Source organism: Passer montanus, unplaced genomic scaffold, assembly GCF_014805655.1.
Source record: "Passer montanus isolate IOZ18808 unplaced genomic scaffold, ASM1480565v1 scaffold180, whole genome shotgun sequence".
Taxonomy (NCBI): domain Eukaryota; kingdom Metazoa; phylum Chordata; class Aves; order Passeriformes; family Passeridae; genus Passer; species Passer montanus.
Window position 1 is genome coordinate 259,467 of NW_024365382.1, and position 22,116 is coordinate 281,582.

The window sequence follows — 22,116 nt, forward strand, 5'->3', positions numbered from 1 at the left end:
TAATACTAAGCAATGTCCCTTCTGATGGCACATTTTCTAATATTCACTCAATTTCTACAAATCAGAGCTGCTGAATTAATATAAGTAAAACAAGCTTGCTCATGAGCATCTAGAGACGTTTTTATATGTATTTTTATGTATATATGTCTCTATATGTACATGCACACACACACACACAAGAAACAATTATTAATAAATGGTACCCAAAATTCAATTGCAAGAAATCAAGTGCTCATCATGAAAATTGACTGCTGGAATACAGGAGAGAAGTAAACACTACTGAATAAGTTGTTACAGTGAGGTTATCAAGAAAAGAGGTACTTCTTCTATCTGAAGTTCTTCATATGGAAGCTCTCAGGCTGGACTGGAGCCTTCTAACATCTAACATCTTGTATAAAGTGATTTATAAATAGGAAGAAATATGTCATAAATCTGTTATAATTTTGTGCTGTATTAAAACATGGCACACTGATGTACCTCTAGTATGTACTACATGGATGAATCTAGTACATTTAGATATTTTTCTTCCCTCTGACCTTTTACCATTTCATTTACATCCTTTTTAGGAAGAAGATGCTAAGAAATGGTTTTAGTCATAATTTTTATGTTTGTTTGCTCATTTGTGAATTAGGAAGGGGAAGGACAGTAAGTTAAGGCACTAGAGTCCTTTTCTAATGCCCATGTGAATTACACAGATGTTTTATCCATACTAGAAAATGGGATTCATCCTGACAATATTATTTTCCTAGGACTGATGTAGATCAGACTCCAATTCAAGCTTTAACTATGGACAGTCAAGGTGGAGCACAAGAGAGGTGGGGGTTTAGACAACCGGCATAAACTTCAACAAATGCTTTCAACTTGGTCCTTACTCATAAGCTTTTATATTCTATGAAATGGACAATTCCTTAATTGCTCTGGCTTGACTCACAGACTTCATTTTTTGAAAGAGAATGATGTGGTGAAGGAGAAAGATCCTAGGTATCACAAGTACCTCTACCATCTAAATACTTGTTGGACCAGATGATTGTTGAGGTCCCCTTTCAACCCAGTATTCTGTGAGTCTGTGACTGTGTTTTGTACTGTGATCAGACTATCTTGCTTGTAAGAAAGTGACAAAGATGATCTGCATGATTTTGATCTGCCTGTAAGAAAAACATACTGATCATTACAAGAATGTTGTGTGAGCAAGAAGTAAATGAAATGGGAAAGAGAAAAAAAGGGCACACATTTGCATGTTTGTCTTAGTCCTTTCAGAGCTCATTTTCTTGAAGAAATTCAAACAGCTACAAAACATTCATTTGTTCTTCTTCAGGCTTAGAGTGTTACAGACTGACATGATACCAGTATTTGCATCCTGAAGAAGCAGGTCACTTGAGCCAAGCAAGTAGGAGCATCAACTGGAAAGTCAGGCCCACAGAAAGGGCAAATCTTTCAGGAAACCAACAAGAAGCTGGGCAATTAAAACATAAAGTCAAAAGCAGCTGGATGCATTAATCTGAAGGTCTTTTCATTAATACTTTTTCATTCTACAGTACTCTACTACATTTTTAGATTTTTTTTCTTCAATAATAGCCCTAAACTGTAAACACAGACTATCCCAAAAGGACAGTTAGTGCATAAAAGGTATTTATTTTCCTTTTTCAACCTCCAATATAGAAATTTGGTTTGTAATTATCTGTTTTACTAATTACTAATTACCGTTTTAAAGCACACACTTTTAAACTATCAGAATCCCTTCTGTACTCCACAGTTGAAATAAGCATCTATTTGCTTTTCTCTATTCCTAGTTCATTAAGATATTCAGATTGGAATAATTTCTCTGTTAAAGTGAAATTTTGTCACACATAATTTGCTTTTGGATGATGACGAAAAACCACATGGACATTTATAGACAGAATCTGTATGAGTAAGAAAATTTTTCTCTAAATCTGTAAGTGGTGATTAAAGACATAGGAAAGCTAAGCACTACTTCTGCACTTTAGCAGAACACTGAGGAAATATCCCATGCGATTTTCACAGTAGGAAAGTTACAGCATCTGCCATCTGCCAAACTTCAAGCCACAGTGGTCAGATACTGAAATTTTTTTTACCTATTCTTAGTAGTCTATCACACATATTCACCAAGATGACTCATTACTTATTGTCATAGGCTTATAGCCTTTAATAATACCTGTATCAATGCAACCAACAAAGAGCTCTAATGCAGTTGACTAAAACATGCAGTTTCATCCTGAAACAAGATAGTGGCAGTGAGAAAAAATCCTTTCTCTAGAGAAGGGACACTAAGGATTTCTGAGACGTGTGTCTATGTGTGTGGAGGAAGGAATAACCTGCAGTAATAAATATGGGCCTCATAACAGGAAATTTTTTAAGAGGACTGAAATTAAAATTGCAACTAATAATAGATTTTAATATTATAAGAAAACTGCTAGACTGAATTAGCATTACAACATTTGGATTAAACCATATGCATGTTTCATCTGTGATATTTCTACTGCTCCTGAGGAAGAAGGTAGATAATGCAGCACTGAAGGGATTTTTTCCTGAACCCAAGATTTTTGGCATTGTAGCTCTTCACCAGTTTCCAGGCTCTCTTCATAGACTGAATTAAAACTCTAAACATAAGTAAAGATGTCAGACTCCTAAAACAGTGCTAGAAGCACAATACTTCACCAGTTCTGACACATATCCCAGTTGCAACATATGAGCAACAGAAAACACAGAAGAAAACACAATTATGATGTAACATTGAAATAATCCTGACCCTAAAATATATTCTCACTACATCAGAGTCGGAGAGTAGTCTCTTCTGAAATAAAAGGCTGTTTCCTCTCAATGGCTTTAACAGTTTCAGATAATTCTGAACAAAAAACCGAGGAAAAATAACCCCAAAACCAACCAACCAAACAAAAAACCAAACAAAAAAACCCCAAAAAAAACAAAAAAAAAAGTACGAAAAGCTAAAATCATTTTTCCTTTTGGAAACTGGAATTGTCCCATTTTAACTTTTCCAAACATTTGCAGCCTGACTCAACCTACTGTTCTGAAATCAATACAAAGACAGAGGTACCTACAGAATAGAAACAATCACCCTTCTCTGTCCTAGAATGAAATGAATAGTTGTGTCCTCAGGCAACCTCAGGGAATCCAGAGGGATAATACCAATTTTTAGGTAATTGGAGGTAAGATGTACCACAGCAAAAAATATCAATGCCCCCTGCAGTTCTGAAACTGTACGCATTAATTCTTCATTATCCCTGTTCATGCTGCATAAAGGATTTGACATTTCTATTATACATTCCCAAATTAGAAGTACTGTCTGTACTACAGGGTACCAAGTTTACCATCTCCTGCACCTGCCGAAGTGTTATTTCTGGAAAGGATGAGACCTTTGATACAAACCAGTTCTGGGTCTGGAACCCACTCCTGCTGCAAGCACACATCCCAAACACCCTCAGTACGGACAGTGCTTATATGGGGATTATTTGTGAGCGAATGGTGCTTCCATCATTCATGGAATAGCATTAAATTTTGTGAGGGGGGTACAACAAAGCAAAGGTAAATCATTTCAGCAGCGGCAGACCATATGCATGCCAGAAAAAAATACAGGTTAGGTAAAAGCCATGCGAGTCATATACCTGGTCGTGTGGTGAGTCCTCTGTCTGCAGCTGGGCGGGCATCAACGGGCTCAACTAGGCACGTGCAGAAAAGAAACAAAAAAGCAAACAAAAATAAACAAAATCCCCATAAATCACAAAGTCAAGGGCTCTTCTTTTGGGACAGTGCAGGAGAGACATACTGCATTAACAGTTACCAAAGCAACAACTAGAAATATCCACCTTCAGTTAATCCTGAAAGTAAAAGGAAGGGATGGGTAAGAGTTCACAAGGAAAACTTCAGCTCTGAGGCAGCATCATTTTTACATCATGTTCTTGTTACTGCTTCAAGTCAGAAACCAGTAAGACTAAATAATTTCAATAGAACAAAACCATATTCATTACATTCAAACTTTTCCCCATTGTCTGATCAGAACTGGCAGCTGGAATGAAAATAATGAGTTCCTGCAGCTGCTCTTTATTAATATTGACTTAAAAGCCTCCTGAACCCCTCCTTTTTCCTTTCAACAGGGATTCTTTATAGCACCATCTATAATGTTAAAAAAAAGTAAAGTGCATTTTGGAAATACAATCAATATTCCTATATGTTCTGATTTGTGAACAGCGTGTTTATCTTCAAGTTTTTGGAAGGGAAAGAAAGAAGAAGCACAAATTTCTATCTAAATGTATGTCATATACAGTTCTATAAAACTCTTTTTTTACCATACTAAGGTTTTATCAGCTGAAACCTAAGCTGAAGTAGCTCACTGACACTAACAGAAAAACAGCATTTGCAAAACTTAGAGCTATTTGAGTCACTGCCAAATGCCTCAGTAAGTTCAAACATACTGGAAATGTTTATTAAAAGATTCAGATTTTTTTTTGCTGTTGTTCCTCTTTTGTTCCAATTGTGTTGCCTTCCTTATCTACTCATTCTTGACAGTGTCAAAGAACTTAAATTCAGAAGTGAAGTGTTACATTGTTCCTTAGAATTCAGAATTTTTAACACATATTCTTATTCATTTGGATTTCTGGATTCAGCTATGAGCCTTCATCAGCAGTAAGTGAGATGCAGTAACACAGGAAATCTGACAGACCCACAGTTTTCAATCAAGAACTGCTCATCAGAAAATCACACAAGCCTGATGATACTGTTGATATGAGCAATGGAACTGCCCATCTTCTCAGGAAGCCTGTGTCACTGGCTTAGTGTTCCTATGGGTTGGACAAACAACCCACCACACTTGTAAGTGAGAGCCTAAGTGGCTCCTGTGTCCTTTACACATGGGATGACTGCATGAGCTCCTGCCTCTGAATAAAACCCAGTAACTCAGCTTTAGGCTAGCTGAAACTAAAAGCACATCAGCAGATCTGACTCACTTGTGTCTCCACAAAAGCAGACTTTCACAGAGCTTGCAAGTCTGGTGCTGCAGAGGCACTTTCCTTCACAGTAGTTCAGAGTGGCACTAGCACAGCATGTAATTGGTTTCCTTACATAGCTCTATACAAAACACAATTTCCATCCTTAACTAAAACCTACAGTTTTGAGTATTTTCCTATTTATGCCTTCTGCTAGGTTTTTCAATACTGTCAGCACCAACCCTCAGGTGGGTCAGCAGTAACTTTTAGTGGCCAGGACTCATCAGAAGAAACCATGAGCAAACATTACCCAAACTGCTCTTGCAGACCCCTCCTCTGTTACCCTGGCCCCTGCATCCTCCCTAGAGGGCTGAGGGGTTTTTTTATCACTCCTCTCTGTAACCCCATGTGGCAACAGCTATGGAGAACTGAGAGAGAAGCCTGTGCATAGCAACAGAAATGGGAGTAGGGGAAGGGGAAAAGGATTAAAAAAGCTGCTGTTGTTCAGTAGCATGGACCTGATCTCAGATTAATGCAGTATTTGTGGTTAGCTGAAAGTATTAGTAATGAATAATTCTTGTAGTCTATAATTTTAGAAGCCCTTTACAGGGGGGAAAGGCTGGGCCACTGACACATTTCATAACTGACACAGAAGTGAAAAGACCTGGTCAAGGAAACAAACCAGCTTCAGGGCAAAAACTGGAGGCAAATGATAAGAGCCAAGAGTCTTCCAAAGCACATGGTGGTGCCAGGCAACATGATACAAAGAAAGGCTGGTTTCTGGAGAGCCCTGAGCTAGCACCCTTTGAATTTCAGCTGGATTTTCAAACCTTCTTGCTCTGCCCCAGTACTGATAGATGAACAAACAGCAGTTAAGTCTAAAAATCTTTTCTGTGGGTTTTCTCACTGCTTGCTCCCATATGCTGGTTTTGCATTTATTGATTATTGACATTAAATTGATTTTGGTGAGGAGGAAAAACGTCAGCCACTGAAGTAATTCTCTGTAGGAAGCTGTTAAGAGCTTCGCCTGTGCCTGGCGAAACCAATAGTTGGCTGGCTCTGAGAACTGACGCACTGCTAAGCCAATTAGAGAAACTGGAAAAGTCTCTAGGATAACATTTAAGAACGAAAACCGAGGGGAAGTTCTCTTCTTTTTCCTGCTTTTGGAAAGGTGGCCCATGGGGGGCTGCTGGGCCCCTGGCACAGCTGCTGGGATCCAGTCGGGCCCTGGACTGGTCTGGCCCAAACAGACTTTTCATGCCTGTCTACATACAACCTGCCATGCTGCAAACAAAGAGATAAAAATGACAGCAGCTTTTCTTTTTTCAGCATCCTGTGGAGTGGAGCTGACAGCCAGTGTGGCTTGTGCACTGCCAGGGAGACCACATCACCAACAGGGAGAAAAGCACAAGGAGCATTTTCCCCGATTTGTGGAGGCTGGTTAAGATCTATTTTTCAGCTTGGCAGAACTCCACGTGAGAACAGATGAACTTAGGGACACCAATCTTCTCCTGAGTCAAAGAAAAGGAAAAGTGGGGACGTGTGAGGAGAACAACACAGCGATAGCTGCTCGATTCAGGGGAGGGGAGGAGGAGATGCTCCGAGCGTAGGAGCTGCAAATCTTCTGTAAGCAATGATGAGGACTATAATACAACAAACTGTTTCCCTGTAATTCATGAAGCATATGGGGGGATGTAGCGCTCACCTGCAGCCCATGAGAACTGGAGAATGCAGATCTTGAAAAGCTGTGATCTGACTTGAATACAGAGACAGAGAGAACTTCTGCTTTCAGAGACAGAAAAAGAGGACCCTTTGGTCTTATACTAGAAAAAAAAATCCTTAAAAACTGTACTCTATAAGCTGAAATGGCCCACAAAAGCAGTTGTGGGAAGACTGCAAGACACAGGAGGGATTTCACAATGTAAACAGGGTTTTTCCGGGTGGCCTGTCAGCTGTGAAAATCAGAACTGTGTTGGAAGAGTTCATACGGAGCTGTTTCCTGTGGGAAGGACTCCATGGCATAGCAGGGGAGACTCCTTTCCCAGAGTGAACTGAAGAAAGATTCTTTTTTGAAGTGATAAACTGACTGAGAATCCCAGGTTTGATCTCTTTGCATTGCCAGTGGGAAGGAAAGAGGGGCTGAGGGGAGGAAAGGTGTTCTAAAGGTTTATTTTAGTTCTTACCGTTCTTCGTTTACTACTTTAAATAAAGTTTTCTTTATACCTTTTGAAGTTTTAAGCCTATTTTGCCCTAAAGTCTCTTTTCCTAAAGCTTATCTCAACCTCACGAGCTTTATTTTAACTGATTTTTTTCTTCCTCCTCTGCTCAGTTATCACAGAGGAAGATGAGTAGATGTTTTTCGTGAGTTCACTGGCGTTTGGCCCACAGTCAAATCACTACACCTGACTGGACCACATCATCACAACAGCTAATGAAGAGGGGAAAAATTTAAACCTACTACAGAATTTATCAATAATCAAAACTTAAATATATACTGTATGTTATTATAAAAAGTGCATTCATTTTGAAGCTCCAGAATTGTATTTCTCTTGAATACACTTCCATGTGCACAGAAATAAGACTGAAAATGCATTGTCCAAATAGACTCATGAAACTAAAGTGGTACATGTTTATTTACACTGACTACTCCGGCTTCATGGAGGCCACACATTCCCACCTTTACCTAATACTAATACATCTCAGAAGAGAAACAGAGAATGTGTTTACTTCTCTTTTCAAAAGCAAAAGAAAAGTACATCAAAAGCTGGTACAGACCAGCAGGAGAGGAGTGCGATGTGATGCTCACCTATAAAGATCGTTGTTGAGGTGAGTAACTGAACAACTCATAAGGATAACACAGTACATTTAGAGGAATCTCACTTTAGATAAATACTAGATATAGACATTAAGGCTCCCTGTAACCTGCAAGCTAAAACACTAAGGGTAACCCCAGTTAGTCACTGGCAAAATGCCCAGAGGGCTTGGCAGTGTCAGAGCTTCACGGCTGTTGGGGGTTTGTTGGGGGTCCCTCTGAAGATGCATTTTGCATTGCTGAACTACAGTTTCCTGACATTTTTCATGGTACTCTGTACAGTTCTCAGAAAGTGTTTTCTTTGTTAACCTAACTTGTGTTGCAGCATGCTGGACAGCTATACAGTATATTACATGCTGCTTCAGATTAACTCCTGTTGACATTTCCAGGGAAACTACTTTGGGGGAAAACAAGTGAGAATATACTTGCAGAAAATACTGAGTAATGTTAGACTTTCAAAGGTTATTTATTTTTAGACTATTTTTCACTTAGTCAGTAAAAGCAATTCTAGGAAAATAAACTATAAAAAAACATAAAAGAACAAAGAACATAAAACCTGTTCTTAAAAACATGCAGTTTACATTGGGAAAATTTCAAATGGAGTTATAAAACCTTAAAATTACATGGCAACATACCAGTCCAATACATTATTAATATTTCTGGGTGAAACCTGAGATTGGGTCATGGCCATGGAAGGAAACAGGCATAGGAACTAATAATAACAAGAAATGTTACGGGGAAGGGTTGTGGTATTTTAACTTCATCGGTTCATCAGTGGGAGAAAAAAAGGAGGAGAAAAGTATGTCAATTGTTATTAACTTTTTGCTACTTCCAAACCATTTTATAAGAAGACAGAAACGTATTTTTGGAAGCAAGGTAGACAAAGGCTGAAGTAACACCACTATCAAAGAAGAAAACAGGCATGGGAAGTGAAGACAAATGGCACAGCCAGTCCTGGGGTTCTGGAACAACAAGGTGGAAGACAAACACAAAGGAAAAAAACAAAGCTGTGAAATTCCTCTTTGATGCTATGGACATAAGTAGAGAAATGGTCTCTAAAGAAAGAAGGTATTTTTGGCATGATCACATTAGGAACGTTGTGGTTTGGGTAGTGGACAGAGAATTGTAAGGGGAAACAGGAACAACTTGAAGAGGTGTAAGTCACCAAATGATTTCCACTTCTAAGTGTGCATACTTGAACAATTATAATGGTTGGCCTAACTGAACTGACTGTTGCAATAAGTTCATGACAAAGACAATACAATCCTGGTATAAAAAGCCAAAACTAAACCCCAACAACTTGGAGTCATGAAAGAGTAAGTGTTGCAACAAAGCACATACTGCATTAAAACACACAGGCCTAATAATTAAGAATGGTATTCCAGGCAGGAGAGTTTTATTTCTTATTTGCTGCCATACATTTTAAACGGAGAACCATGTTCAGTATAGTTGCCTGTGGGAATTCAGTGTCACTTTGAAGTACCTTTCATTATTAGATCCTGAGCTTAGACAGCTTTCTGAAAGAAAAATATGCTTGTGTGATTAAACTATGGGAATATCTGGGGGTACCTGTCTACCTAATAACTTCTAAACCTGGTGACTGAAATCAATTTATTTTGGAAGCTAGGAGGAAAGACATCAAAAACAATGAATCCCCACCATGTTTTATGAAAGCAGGCAACAGATATAGAAACTGGATGCCCTGGATGCCTCAGCTATGGAAAAAAACTGGAGCAAGAACTGCAGTTGAAAATTCCTGCAGGACAGACATGAGCTAGACTGTGACCTGCTCCTGGCAGAGAGCCTTGACACACGCACTAGGGTTAGAGAAAGCTGCAGCTCCTTCCCCAGGAAAATGAGCCTGCCAGGCTGTGAGCCATCTGTACCCCTTGCCAGTGCCTGTCATGCTCCAGCCAGCTGCTCTCTCTGCCTGGCATGCCACCTGGCTGCAAGTGCCCTTCAGACACAGCTGGAGTCCTTGTCACAGTCTCCTGCCTTCTGGTTCTTTCTGCCAGCGGGTCTGTTGAGTTTGCTCTGGCTCTGCTCTTTTACTTGGCCCCTAACTTGCAGTGCTGACTCACTGGTACTCTGATTTTAGCCCTATTCCTGACCAGCCTCTCCTCTTCCTCTCAGATCTGCTAAATATCTGCCTCACTGACCTTTGTGCAGGTCTTTTATTTTGCCTGATGCTAGGCTTCTCTGACTCCTTGGGACAAACTTTGATTGCAAATCTATTTCTGATTCCACTGACTTCACCTGGCACCAACACCAGACCTGGCAAATCCATGTCCCACACTCCCAGTTGCTCACAGTCACTCACATACCGTGCTGGAATGAGACTAACTCAGTGCATAAGAATGATCTCAGAACTCATTCTGAGAGCAGGTACAGCCTAAGCCAGTGGTTTCAAAAGGCTTGAGGAGAATGTTAATGTCTGTGCAGTTCAGCTACAAATCACAGATTTGCCTGAGAAGACTTCTGCAGTTCCAGGCTCTGTATGTACTGTGGCTTGGCAGTATCAAACTTTTACTGATATGATTAACTTAGCACTAGTAACAGTGCAGTGGAAGAAGGGGAAGCAAAGGCTAGAGAAGGAACTTGAATGACATGACTGAAGTCCCTCAGGTTTCTGATTTATTGGCTCCAATGTTTAGGTGAACTACCAATTCCAGATTCTACATGGACTATTCAAGTAGCATGCAGTCGCTTCATTGAAGCAGTCCATGAACAACATATAATACTCCTCAGGGAAAACATTTTCACTAGCCAAGTTGTACTGACGTGCATGTAGGAACATTTCTGCAGTACATTCCAGACAACCAGTGTAGGGAGTGAAATAACATTATCTGTCTGCTAGGATCATGCTGGAACTGTAATAATTTTCATGCCAGCAAATAAAAAGCTCTACCTTAAATAAAACACTCATTTCATCATGGCACAAATCTAACAACTTATCTATCTCCCTTCAGTCATTGTCATGTATCTTATAAGACTATTACTCATAATCTCCTAGACTTTATTATGGTTTGTTTCTGAAGGCAAGTAAGCTCAACTCTGAAATTTATTGCGTGTCTAAATTACATATTTTAGTCAGGACTTTCTATTCCATCAAAGAGACACAACTGACACAGCAGACCAGTTCCAAATGCACGTTTCAGAACCTCTATCCCACTTACACTTACTTATAAGAAAAATATTAATTTTCAGGGAATAATGTAAACAGAAACCACAAAGCTCAGAAAGTTCTGTGGTTTCTGCCCCTATTGTACTTACCTTCATTTTCAGTATTGGCTGGAACAGAATCAACTCCAAAGGGATGCCACGGCTGAAGGTCATCTAGGTTGAAGTCTCCATCCACTGGAAGAAGCTCAACTGTAGTCTTCGTTTCCGTCAATCATATTAATTTTCAGGGAATAATGGAAACAGAAACCACAAAGCTCAGCTCAGAAAGTTCTGTGGTTTCTGTCCCTATTGTACTTACCTTCATTTTCAGTATTGGCTGGAACAGAATCAACTCCAAAGGGATGCCACGGCTGAAGGTCATCTAGGTTGAAGTCTCCATCCACTGGAAGAAGCTCAACTGTAGTCTTCGTTTCCGTCAATGAAGGCATAAGAGCATCATTTCCATAGCTGATTCTGGGTTCGCTGATCATATTGGCCAAAACATCATCAGAGTAGTTTTGTTCTTTCTGCAGTAATTCATCTGCAAGGAAATTTCAATGCAGAAACTATCTGAAAGAGCCAGCATATCCAAGGACCTATTTTCAATGCTATTCAAGTAAGAATTCACTGCTGTGAGATACTGTTTTTCTACAATAAATAAAAATATTAAGGCTTGGAATAGTCAAAACCCCATGATAAGCACTGCAGCTAAGGCATTTTCTTGAAACATCAACCACAATTGCTCAATACTGTTTCCTACCCACATTTCCACCACAAAACAGGTCATAGGTCTGTGCTATATACATTCCTTGGCTCTTCCCAACCACTTGGAAAGGAAGCATAAAACAATTCCTTTCAACTCAACATCAACATGCTTCTGTAAGTCAACTGGCGAGAGATCCACAGGAAGGAATGTCTTTGTAATTTCTCCTTCCTTTTAATGCTCACTGCCAAGCTCATCACAACTCTTAAATCCTAAATCTCCACTACAGTCACTGTATTAAATTGGGTTTACTATAACATATCAAATCTGAAGAAACATTTGGTTTTTTAACATATGTAACTTCATCATAACACTGAAGTAGTTCTTTGTTAAAAAGCAGTAGTAGACATCTAGTACTAGTAGTAGTAGCAGGCAAATTATTTTACAAGCTACCAGCACCTAAAGCTACGCAGTATTATCTATGCTTTGGAGTTTTTTTTCTTGAAGCAAGATGAGAACAATCAAAGCACTTTTCAGTTCCATCAGGTGTATAGGACAGACTGTTCAACTCCGTGTTAAAAATAAGCTCAGAGGTAGCGTGTGCTTCATTATTCCTACTCCCTTCTCACACCAAAGTTCCTCTACTCTCAGCGCAGAAAAGAGATGGACTTGTTGGAGTGAGTCCAGAGGGCCACAGAGTTGATCAGAAGGCTGAAGCACCTCTGCTATGAAGACAGGCTGAGACACCTGGGGCTGTTCAGCCTGAAGAGAAAGGTCCTAGAAGACCCTACTGTGGCCTTTCAATACTTAGAGGGGGCCTATAAGAAAGAAGGGCCAAACTTGTTATCAGGGCCTTTAGCAACAGGACATGGGGTGATGGTTTTTAACTGGAGGAGAGTAAATTTATGTGAGATATAAGAAAGAAATTTTTTACAAGGAGGGTGGTGGTAGATGCTCTGTACCTGGCAGCATTCAAGGCCAGGCTGGACAGAGCTCTGACCAAGAAGATGTCCTTGCTCATTGCAGAGAGGGCTGGACTAGAAGATCTTTAAAGGTCCCTTCCCACCAAAACTATTCTACAATTCCATTCTTGATCCCCCCTGCTTCACTGACACGTGGTTTTGTAGGAAAAGCACACTATTTGCAAGTATTTTGAGGGAACCTGCTGCACAAGAGCACATTCAAGCAAGAAATTGCAATGCAGACCAATAATTAGTAATAAGGCACCAATAGTGAGCAAGTACCACAGAATTAATAGTTCATAATAGAAGATTGTAGTAGAGTGCAAGTGACCACATGAGAACACACATAGCAGCTGATGATACAACAGATTTTATTAGGACTGTCTTCTCTGCATTTCATTAGGAACCCCCTGACTGTCACTACTTCACACCCACATCTCCACCCTGTAGAAAGTCAGGGACATGAATCACCACTCTGCTGCTAAACCCTCTTTGCAACTCCATAAAGGCTCACTCATTTCCTAGTAATATCAGTGATGAAGGGCATCTAAGTTTCTATACACACCACAGCTTTAGAAAACCTCAGCAAAATCTTTTGAATGTTATGTTTCTCCCAGCTTTACACCATGAAGCTTCATACCACAGAAGTACAAGGTAACCATGCATCACCTCAGAAAGGACCCTTACCACCTCAAGAGCATTAGAGATGCCACTGCTTCAGTGCCTCTATCAGTGATGATGCAGTAGGGCTCTGCTCTGTAATTCATCTCTCAAAGGCCACCTTGAGACAGCTGATGAAATTCTCTGCCACCCTATTCCCATAACACTGAATTCAGAGCATCAAAAATAAAAAGAATGCTGCAACCTCAGCTCTGGGGCAAACAGAGGTTCTGAATCTTACAAAATAATGTTTTAAAATAAATTTTCCAGTTTAAACAGTAATTACTTGAGCAGATGGCAAGACTAATATGAATACAGAATTGAATTCTGTGATTTAATTTGCCCATTACAATTACTTACTAGGACAGTATAGAAGCCTATGTCAATTACACTGAATTGTTTTTCTTTTCATGTTCATTTTACTGAAACCAATACTATTTTATGACACCTACTAAATCTTCAGCATTGAAGTTAAATCTGATTTTGCCTCCAAACTGTACTTGCACTACTCCTTTTTCAAATTAAACAACGTCCTTTCATCAAAAGAGACAGGTGAAGTACCTTGGTATTCTGAGCAGACATTATCACATGACATGTTAATTTTCATTAGATATGGATGAAAAGACTTTACAAAAAAGAGCTGGATTTTAGTGGCCTGAGGGAGCAGTCTGGTGTCCATGTACCTTGCAGGGTGCCACAGATGACAGCAGCTGAGAACACTACTACATATCATCATGGACCACACGACAGAGTGTTACAGTACTGAGCATCTTTGTGACCACAGACCTTTCCAAACTGGGGCATTGGAATGGTTTTGGGGCACAGCTCCCCTTGTTCCTGCTGTTCTCCCCATCCCCAGAGGGTGGTGTGGGGCAACTGTAGAGACCTGGAGCTCAGGCAGCAGTGGCAGAGGATGGTGAAGCTGTGGCTGGAGGAGCTGTGCCCCAGGCTCTCCTTTGCCCTTGCAGTGCCTACCCTGTACAACTCCTGTCCATACTCTGCTGCTGACATACTCCGTGTCACCTGCAGACACTGAGTCTGCCCTTGGAAAGGGACAAACAGTGCACAGAGGGGAAGCTCTGGCAGTGGAGAAGCAGCACCAGGACTGGTACAGAACTCAGGAGAGGCCGCGGTGCAGGCACGGCTGTGCCTGCCAGGCTGACAGAGAGGGGTTCCAAACTCCCATCATGGTACCGTCATTATATTCAAATTTCTGAGGGCTGGGAGTGATCACACACAAAGTCTCTCTCAAGTCTACCCAAGTGGGAGCACATTGTTGCCAGCTCCTTTGTTTTCCACCCAGCTGTGGCATACAGCATGGAAAGGAACTGACCTGCACAATAGCTCAAGTGAAGCAGACAGATATTACAACCAGCAGATTATGATCACATCCATTTTACAAACGGGGAAACAATGGCTACATGAGTCAAGCCCATCTGACAGGATGAATCAGACACTGAATGACAGTGAGAAATTGGAAGTGCCTGGCATAGAAACTGCTGGAATCCATCACACTGAGGCAGCTGTGTCTGCATTGAGTAAATGATTCACAAACAATTGCTTCAATCGTTAAACTGCTGAAATAGTTTGCCTTAGGATTTCCAGTTATTGATACTACTGGCAAAGTCCAAGATCAATTTTTCAGGGCTGATTTTGTTCCAAGTATCGATGGCTACTTGAACCATCAGTTAGGCTAATGGAAAGCCATACCTCTATTCACTGACACAGTAATTTCTCCGTCTGCAGCTGCCAACTCAATTCCCCCACTGTGCAAAAGACAAATCCCTAAATAAGCAGGGAGTGCAGACACAGCTAGAGGCTAGGATGTGCTTTCAAGACTGTTTCAGGGGATTTATTTGTACTATTAATATCTTATCATTAGGTGCTGAAAAGAGAGAGATCCTAGGCTGCTCCTCGAAATTTCATCTCACATCAAACCAACAGGACAAAAACACTCTGAGAATTTTCCTATAATAAATGTTTTTTGCTTGGCTTATTATCTCCTTGTAGCATTCTGCTAAGCCTTGCCATTGAGAAAAATAAAGAGGATGTCAAATCTTTCTGTCCCTCTGAGAGCATGTGCTCAAAAGCAACCATGACCTTAGGAAAAGACCACACTCAGTTGGGACCTCAGACCTCCCACTAGCTCTGGATTTGGTGTGAGGACACACAATTGCTGCTTCTCCTCCAGACACTCAAAATTCTTCTTCAGGCACCTAAACTTCTTCTTTCTCAGGATGAGAGACAGGCTCACTTCTAGTATTTTAATAAGATGCTTCTTGGACTTCTCATAGCACCTAAGCAAGTTTCACTAATTCTTGGACTCACTGCAGGCCTCCTCCTCATCTGTCAATATTCCCCAACAACAGCATCTAGAAAAATTGAAGTGAAATATGTTTGGAGAACTGGATAAAAGTGTGATACTACTCCAAACTACTTTCAAGACTATTCTTTTATCCCACAAAGAGGCAAATGGAGCCAAAAGCAAAGAAAGACCTGAAGGAAAGAAATTAAATTTACCACAAAATCTTCTGGCAGATACTGTATTGTTAGAAGCTATTTGTCTACAGTGCCCCAAGACCACAGTTCTATTTGCAAATCTTTGCAGATAGCACTGTGCTAGAAAAGATATTATGACAAATCCCAACAAAGTTGACAGAGTCTCAGAGTGGCAAACCCATGTTATGTTAAAACTTTATCTAATTTTACTGCCACACAACATTGTTTCCAGTGTTGAACTATGGGACATACTTCCCAGCCCTTAACTGGCCTGGCAATAATGACAAGAAATTCACATGGAACAGCTTCTCTGGCTGTCCTGGAATACCAACAACCCATTAACTACCTTTCAAACCATAAATTTTATTTAGTTCATAGTTTGTTTAAAATTTCCAAAAATAACATTTGTTGTGTTTTCAAGGAGTCCACCTACAAGATGCAAAGCTCTGCAATCACGATTATGTGCCAAAACTCTTGAATTTAGTTGAGAATAAGCCTTAAAATTGGCAATTGTAATTGTGGAGTTCTAGGAAACAACTTCTTAAACCAGATTAGAAATGAAGTGTGCCCAAAATACCTCTAATTAGGACTAGTTAAAATACCACCAAATTATATGCCATAGTTTTGACCCAACATCAAACTTCCTTTGTAGAATGCCATTTACATGGTAAAATGTTCCAAGAGAGATGGGCTTGGAAGCAGCTCAAATAAACTTGTACAAATGCTGAGTATTATTGCCTCACTTATCATCAGTGACCATTCAGTCTCAACTGAAGATGTGTTTTTCCCAAAGTTACTTGCTTTTGAGCATGTGCTTTCAAAATGACAAAACTAAAAACTGTCAGCAACCTCCCTGTTCTTCCTAACAGCAGAAATTACCGAGCAATTGAGTCACAGCAACAGCTTCATTTGCACTGGCACACATACTGCCTTAACCCAGTCTGAAGGCAGCTTAAATCATGCACAAATGCCATTTACATGGTAAAATATATATTTGTTCCAAGAGAGATGGGCTTGGAAGCAGCTCAAATAAACTTGTACAAATGCTGAGTATTATTGCCTCACTTATCATCAGTGACCATTCAGTCTCAACTGAAGATGTGTTTTTCCCAAAGTTACTTGCTTTTGAGCATGTGCTTTCAAAATGACAAAACTAAAAACTGTCAGCAACCTCCCTGTTCTTCCTAACAGCAGAAATTACCGAGCAATTGAGTCACAGCAACAGCTTCATTTGCACTGGCACACATACTGCCTTAACCCAGTCTGAAGGCAGCTTAAATCATGCACATGTTGTATGTCAATTAGGACTCACTAAGGACACCACCACAATCATTTATCACAGTGGATGTGGCAAGAGGTAACATGTTTAGCTGCACCTTTCAATTGTATGCTTACTTTACGGGCTAATTCAATGTTATCTTCTAAAGCAGTTGCACTGATGTAATGCAGTCAGGTTTGAACTAACTTTAAGTGTCTGTATTTTTTCAGCTGTATCAATCAAAATTCTCCCAAATTGGTAAATATGAAAACAAGATCTCCTGTGCCGTACCACAAAGAGTGAAGCTCCACTGAATTTCAAGTGTTTTGATATTTTTAGATGTTTTGCTGAATCAAACACTGTATGATCATGATGTTGCATACTGCCATGAGTCATAATTATAACATTATCAAGCTACAAAACACAATTCTGTGGTATTCAGCGCTGAACAAATTCATTTGTATAGTACAAATCAAATATAATGAAGAGAGACTGATGAGAAGGTTATTGAAAGTGAACTGCCTGCTGGAGGGTAGGGAAGTGCCTTTGTTGCCTGCACGCTTTGAGGATGTTGAAAGAGGAGTGATATGGTGGACCATTCCTGTGAAATTCTGGAAATGAGCCCAACCTTCAGTGCTCAGATCCATACTGACAGAGGATTGTGACCACACCATCAGATCTAAGTTTTCTTCTCACCTCCTCGACAGCCTGTGAAATTATGCCACAGGTCTTTTTGTCTGGAAACTGTTTCAGCGCAATGTGTCTCTCCCTCACGGCTAAAGGGAGACAGAAAGAGCAAAAACCATGGAAAAAAGCATTTCATAGTTATTTTCTGTCCTTCAGAGATACCACCACTAGCAGCCAAAACCTTCCACATTTTAGAAATTTCCTATATGTATGAAAATGTCGTTCAATAAGTTGAAAAGAGTTTGCCCTTTTCAAATTCTCACAAAATGAACATTTAAGGTATCATGAAACAGTTGAGCTAAAATATTTCTTCTAGAAGTTAATAAGAGAATAAGCATCCCATAGCCTTAGATAACACCTTGATGGCTAAGAAAACTTAACTTTAGAAAAAAAGAAAACCTAACTTCAGAAAAAACACACATTTGAATTTGAGAATAGCTGCAATAATTAGAACCACGCTAAAAAGAACATGCTTCTACTAAATTAAAAAAAAGAAAAATCACAACTTTAGTACTTCCATTTCTTTCCCATTTTTTGCTCCTTCTATTTCAGCACATGCAGATTTTGCTGTTTTCTGAATCACATAATAAAAACAACCCAAGTGAATTTCCTCCTGTCAGCTGGTACATGGAATAATGTTTCAGTTACATCTACCTTGCAGACATTGTGTCTTATATCATTAAAACCCTCAAAGATGTTTAATTAATATACAGAGACATTGTCCTTGTGCAGGTAAATCACAGGTTTTCTGGTACAGAACAGTCTTTAAAGCTTGGGTAATCCAGTTCAGGAAAATTCAGTCTTTAAAGTTGAAAATTAAAGCTTTAAATTGGATTACCAATTCAGGATATAAACTTATCACCAAGTAATGATTGATTTCCAAATGACCTCAGTGTCTCTTCCTTAGGGATGGACCTCAATGCAAATTTAGTTTTGCACGTGGCAATGCAATAACTGAGCACTCTGAGCAAAGGTTCATGACAATTTTCACACCATTTAATCAGCCTGCTATGAAACTCATGTTCTGAAATTGTGTCTAATTTTCCTAGAAGCCTGGTATGACACTCTTTGCCTTCAGTGACAGAAACTTCAATTCCTACAGACACAACACAACTACAACTACTGACAACTACACAAACTATCTATTAACTAAAATTAAATCTCAATATATGGCTATAGCTAAGTGCACATAAATAATTTTTTTGGTATTTAACAGCCAGTCATCTGATTACTAATTGCATTTCCTCCTCACTTCAAAGCAGGGATTATTGAAGCTTGTATCATCTTTAGGAGTTATTTACTTAACAGAAATTAAAGACCCTGCTCTTCCCTTTCACAACATGCCTTTTTGTCAGTTTCTCTTTCCCGTCCTCTCATCCCCTCCTCATTCAATTTGGTTAAATTAGACAGGTCCTCTCCAAGTAAGACATGGAAACAACCTAATATGAAGGTAGACAAGATAATATTAAAAAAATACTTGGGGAAAAATTTAATTTATATTGAACTGAAATGATACCATGATCAAGAACATATATAGTATAACATCATCCTGATCCACAGAAGGCACTGTGACAAACTCCCCAAATTTAAACTTAACTCCATGTTTAATTCCAAATTAACATATCATTAAATGCTTTAAAATAGGCTGAAGAGTCTAAATTAAAACAAATAAACAGCCTGACCAATTGTCACTGATATTACAGTCAGATGAATCAGCAATCATTATTCCTGCTCAGGCTTGTGTAAAGTAGAAAAAGCCAAGTATCTTTCCCTCTTAAGTATCTGATAAGGCTTATAAGTGAAACCACTCTGCAAAAAAATTTATAGGAAATATTGCTAGAGAATTTTATTGTCTAATTTTCTGAAAAATAATTATTTACTTTATTTATATTTTTGGGCGTCTTATTTACTGATAAAAATAATTCTATTTACTTGCCAAACTTACAATACACAATACAATTTAAAACTGCAGTAGGACCTAAAACTACCACTTTCTGACACCTGAAAAAAGTCAGTTACCTATCATTTTCTACAAACACTTCTCAAGGTCAGATTGTGAATACCACAACAATTTTTGATGTGTCATCTTGGAAGCACTCAATAATCCATAAAATAATATAAAAATCTGAACATTTACTTGTTGCACTGATGCTTAAAGATTTTACCTTTTGTATTTTTTATCCTATACTGCATTAGTGTATAACTCTGAACTCCATATAGAGTGTTAGTTAATTCTCTTCATATTTTGGTCAGACAAAGCAATCCCTCTAGGCCTGAGATCCAAGGACACCACCTGCCTCAGGCCCCGAAAAATATAAACAAAAGTGAATCAGGGGAGAGGGAAGCAAACTCAGGGAATATGACTTCATTAACTGAAGCTGTAATTGGAGGATTAACACCCGATATGCTAATCGACCAAACATATCTGTCTGAAAAGCTCCTGACCATTATTCATGGTCAGGATGGATACATTTTGGGTGTAGTCCCTTGGGGAGGATTCACCTGCCCTTAATGTACCTGAAGGCTCTTCATTAAATATATCTGCTTTTATCCTTTTAACTTTGTCTGGCCTCTGTTTCTAGGCAAGCCCAAAAGAGGCATCAGCAGTTGATGGTCAAAAGAGAATATCTTTAAATTTAAATCCAAACTCACAGAACTGAATTGTCAGTTCTTGCTCCAGATAATAAGTATTTTGCCTATTTATTAACTGCAGTTTTAGTGTTTGATAGGCCAGATATATCCTAGGCTGCCAGAGTAATCTAAACAGATGCATTTATTAAATCTACCAAATATATCCATGAAGTGGGATGTGGCCAGTTCTGATGCCTTTTCTGCTGTTTTTCATACACATGATCTAAAAGGAGGAAGCAGAACAGAGCAAGAACTGGAACCCTGACCAAGCACCACTATTCATTTTTGAAGTGAAGTTGGGTGTATGAGAATCACAGGCAGGAGAAAGCTGCATTGATGAAAGATTATTTGCATTCCCATGTGCATGGGAACTGACAGAACATTACTGCAACATCTCCATCAACCCAGCCATTCTGTAGAATCACATATCCTCTGTATTTTTTTCCTTTTTTATCCCAACAGTAACAACTTGCCAAAGAAGAACACTATAGATACTCTTGTCCATAATAAACAGCTGTGAAATTTTCCCTCTGCACTTCTGGAAAGCAAGCTATGCTTCAAAACAAAATTTAGTACACCATTGGCATTACAGGCTTATTTTGCCATTCCCCTCAGGATACCTGCCCACAGTGATGCAGTTCAGACTTCAGTGTTTAAATCCCTTTGGATAACAATTCCAGAGACTGACACACTAGATCTGTAATATATTATAGACAAAACTGTACTATCTTGTGCTAATATAACCAGTATGTAACTGCTTGTCAATGGAGACTTGAAATTTACAGGCAGGTAAGAATCAGGATGATTCCTTTGTTTCTTTCACAGTCCAAGACGTCCTACTAGGAATCTGATCTTAGAGTGAATCACACAGAATGACACAACTGTGTTTCCAAAACACGTTATCTGGGAAAAGAAAATCCATCATTCAACAACACAAATGAAGCAGAAGATTGTGTTTGTGATCCCACAATTTTAGGCTGCTTCAGTACTCGTGGACATTGACATAATGAGCTTGATTTAAAATGACATATTTATGAAAAAAATTATACATATATTCAGTGTATAAAAAAAAATAAAAATCTCCAATAGCTCAGTTTTGTGAGATTTCTGTAAGCAGGCAACATTTTACAAAGCCAGAGTCTCCCTTCTGACTGGAGTTATGCATTTGGAAAGTCACCTGCTCTCAGTTCACATCTGAAAGTTGGACAACTGGAAGATGTTTTCAGACTTTAGTTATCTATCCAATTTAAAAAAAAAAAAGGACATCTTAAATTTGGCACATGATAAACTAACATATGAGCTCCTTAAAGCATAACACTAGAAGCAATTATCAGGAAATACTAATGAGAAAGGCTGAGAAGCCATTCTGCTTCTTAAGATTAAAAGCAGACTTAAAAAAAGCCTTTAGAAAGAACATGTTGGTTCAGGCTGTAAAGAGAACATGTTGGTATCACAACATGCTTTTTCTGCATCATCTCAAAAGTGAGTGCTTGGCTTTAGACTTTTCACTGAAGACACAACAGAACAGGAAATAATTCAACTAGATGTTTATGAGCAAATCTGTAGCTATAAGGTAATCCTGACCTATAATGCTTTTTTAAAATAAAATATATCCAGTATACCAATTTAAAATAACATAAACATTCCTTTAAATACAACATCTTCATATAATTGTAACCCTACTCCTTGTAGAAACAAGGCTCTCCAAGACAGAATTTCCCAGTCTATTGTATTCATGACACCAGAAAATGACTGGTGATTAAGAAGAATCCTGATCAAATTCA

At 39.1% G+C, this 22,116-nt stretch overlaps 1 protein-coding gene across 3 annotated transcripts in view; it reads right to left on the reverse strand.

The window, feature by feature from the left end:
• LOC120500562 (amyloid beta precursor protein) overlaps positions 1-22,116 on the reverse strand; it is a 186,696-nt gene that overhangs the window by 19,603 nt on the left and 144,977 nt on the right. For 2 of the 3 annotated variants that reach the window (XM_039705625.1, XM_039705627.1), the window contains 2 exons: positions 11,252-11,473; positions 3,642-3,695 (listed from right to left, as the gene is read on the reverse strand). In XM_039705625.1, the coding sequence (XP_039561559.1) occupies positions 3,642-3,695; positions 11,252-11,473 (276 nt within the window). Of the gene's footprint in view, positions 1-3,641; positions 3,696-11,043; positions 11,107-11,251; positions 11,474-22,116 lie in introns of all 3 variants that reach the window. The other variant, XM_039705626.1, reaches the window with a different exon arrangement.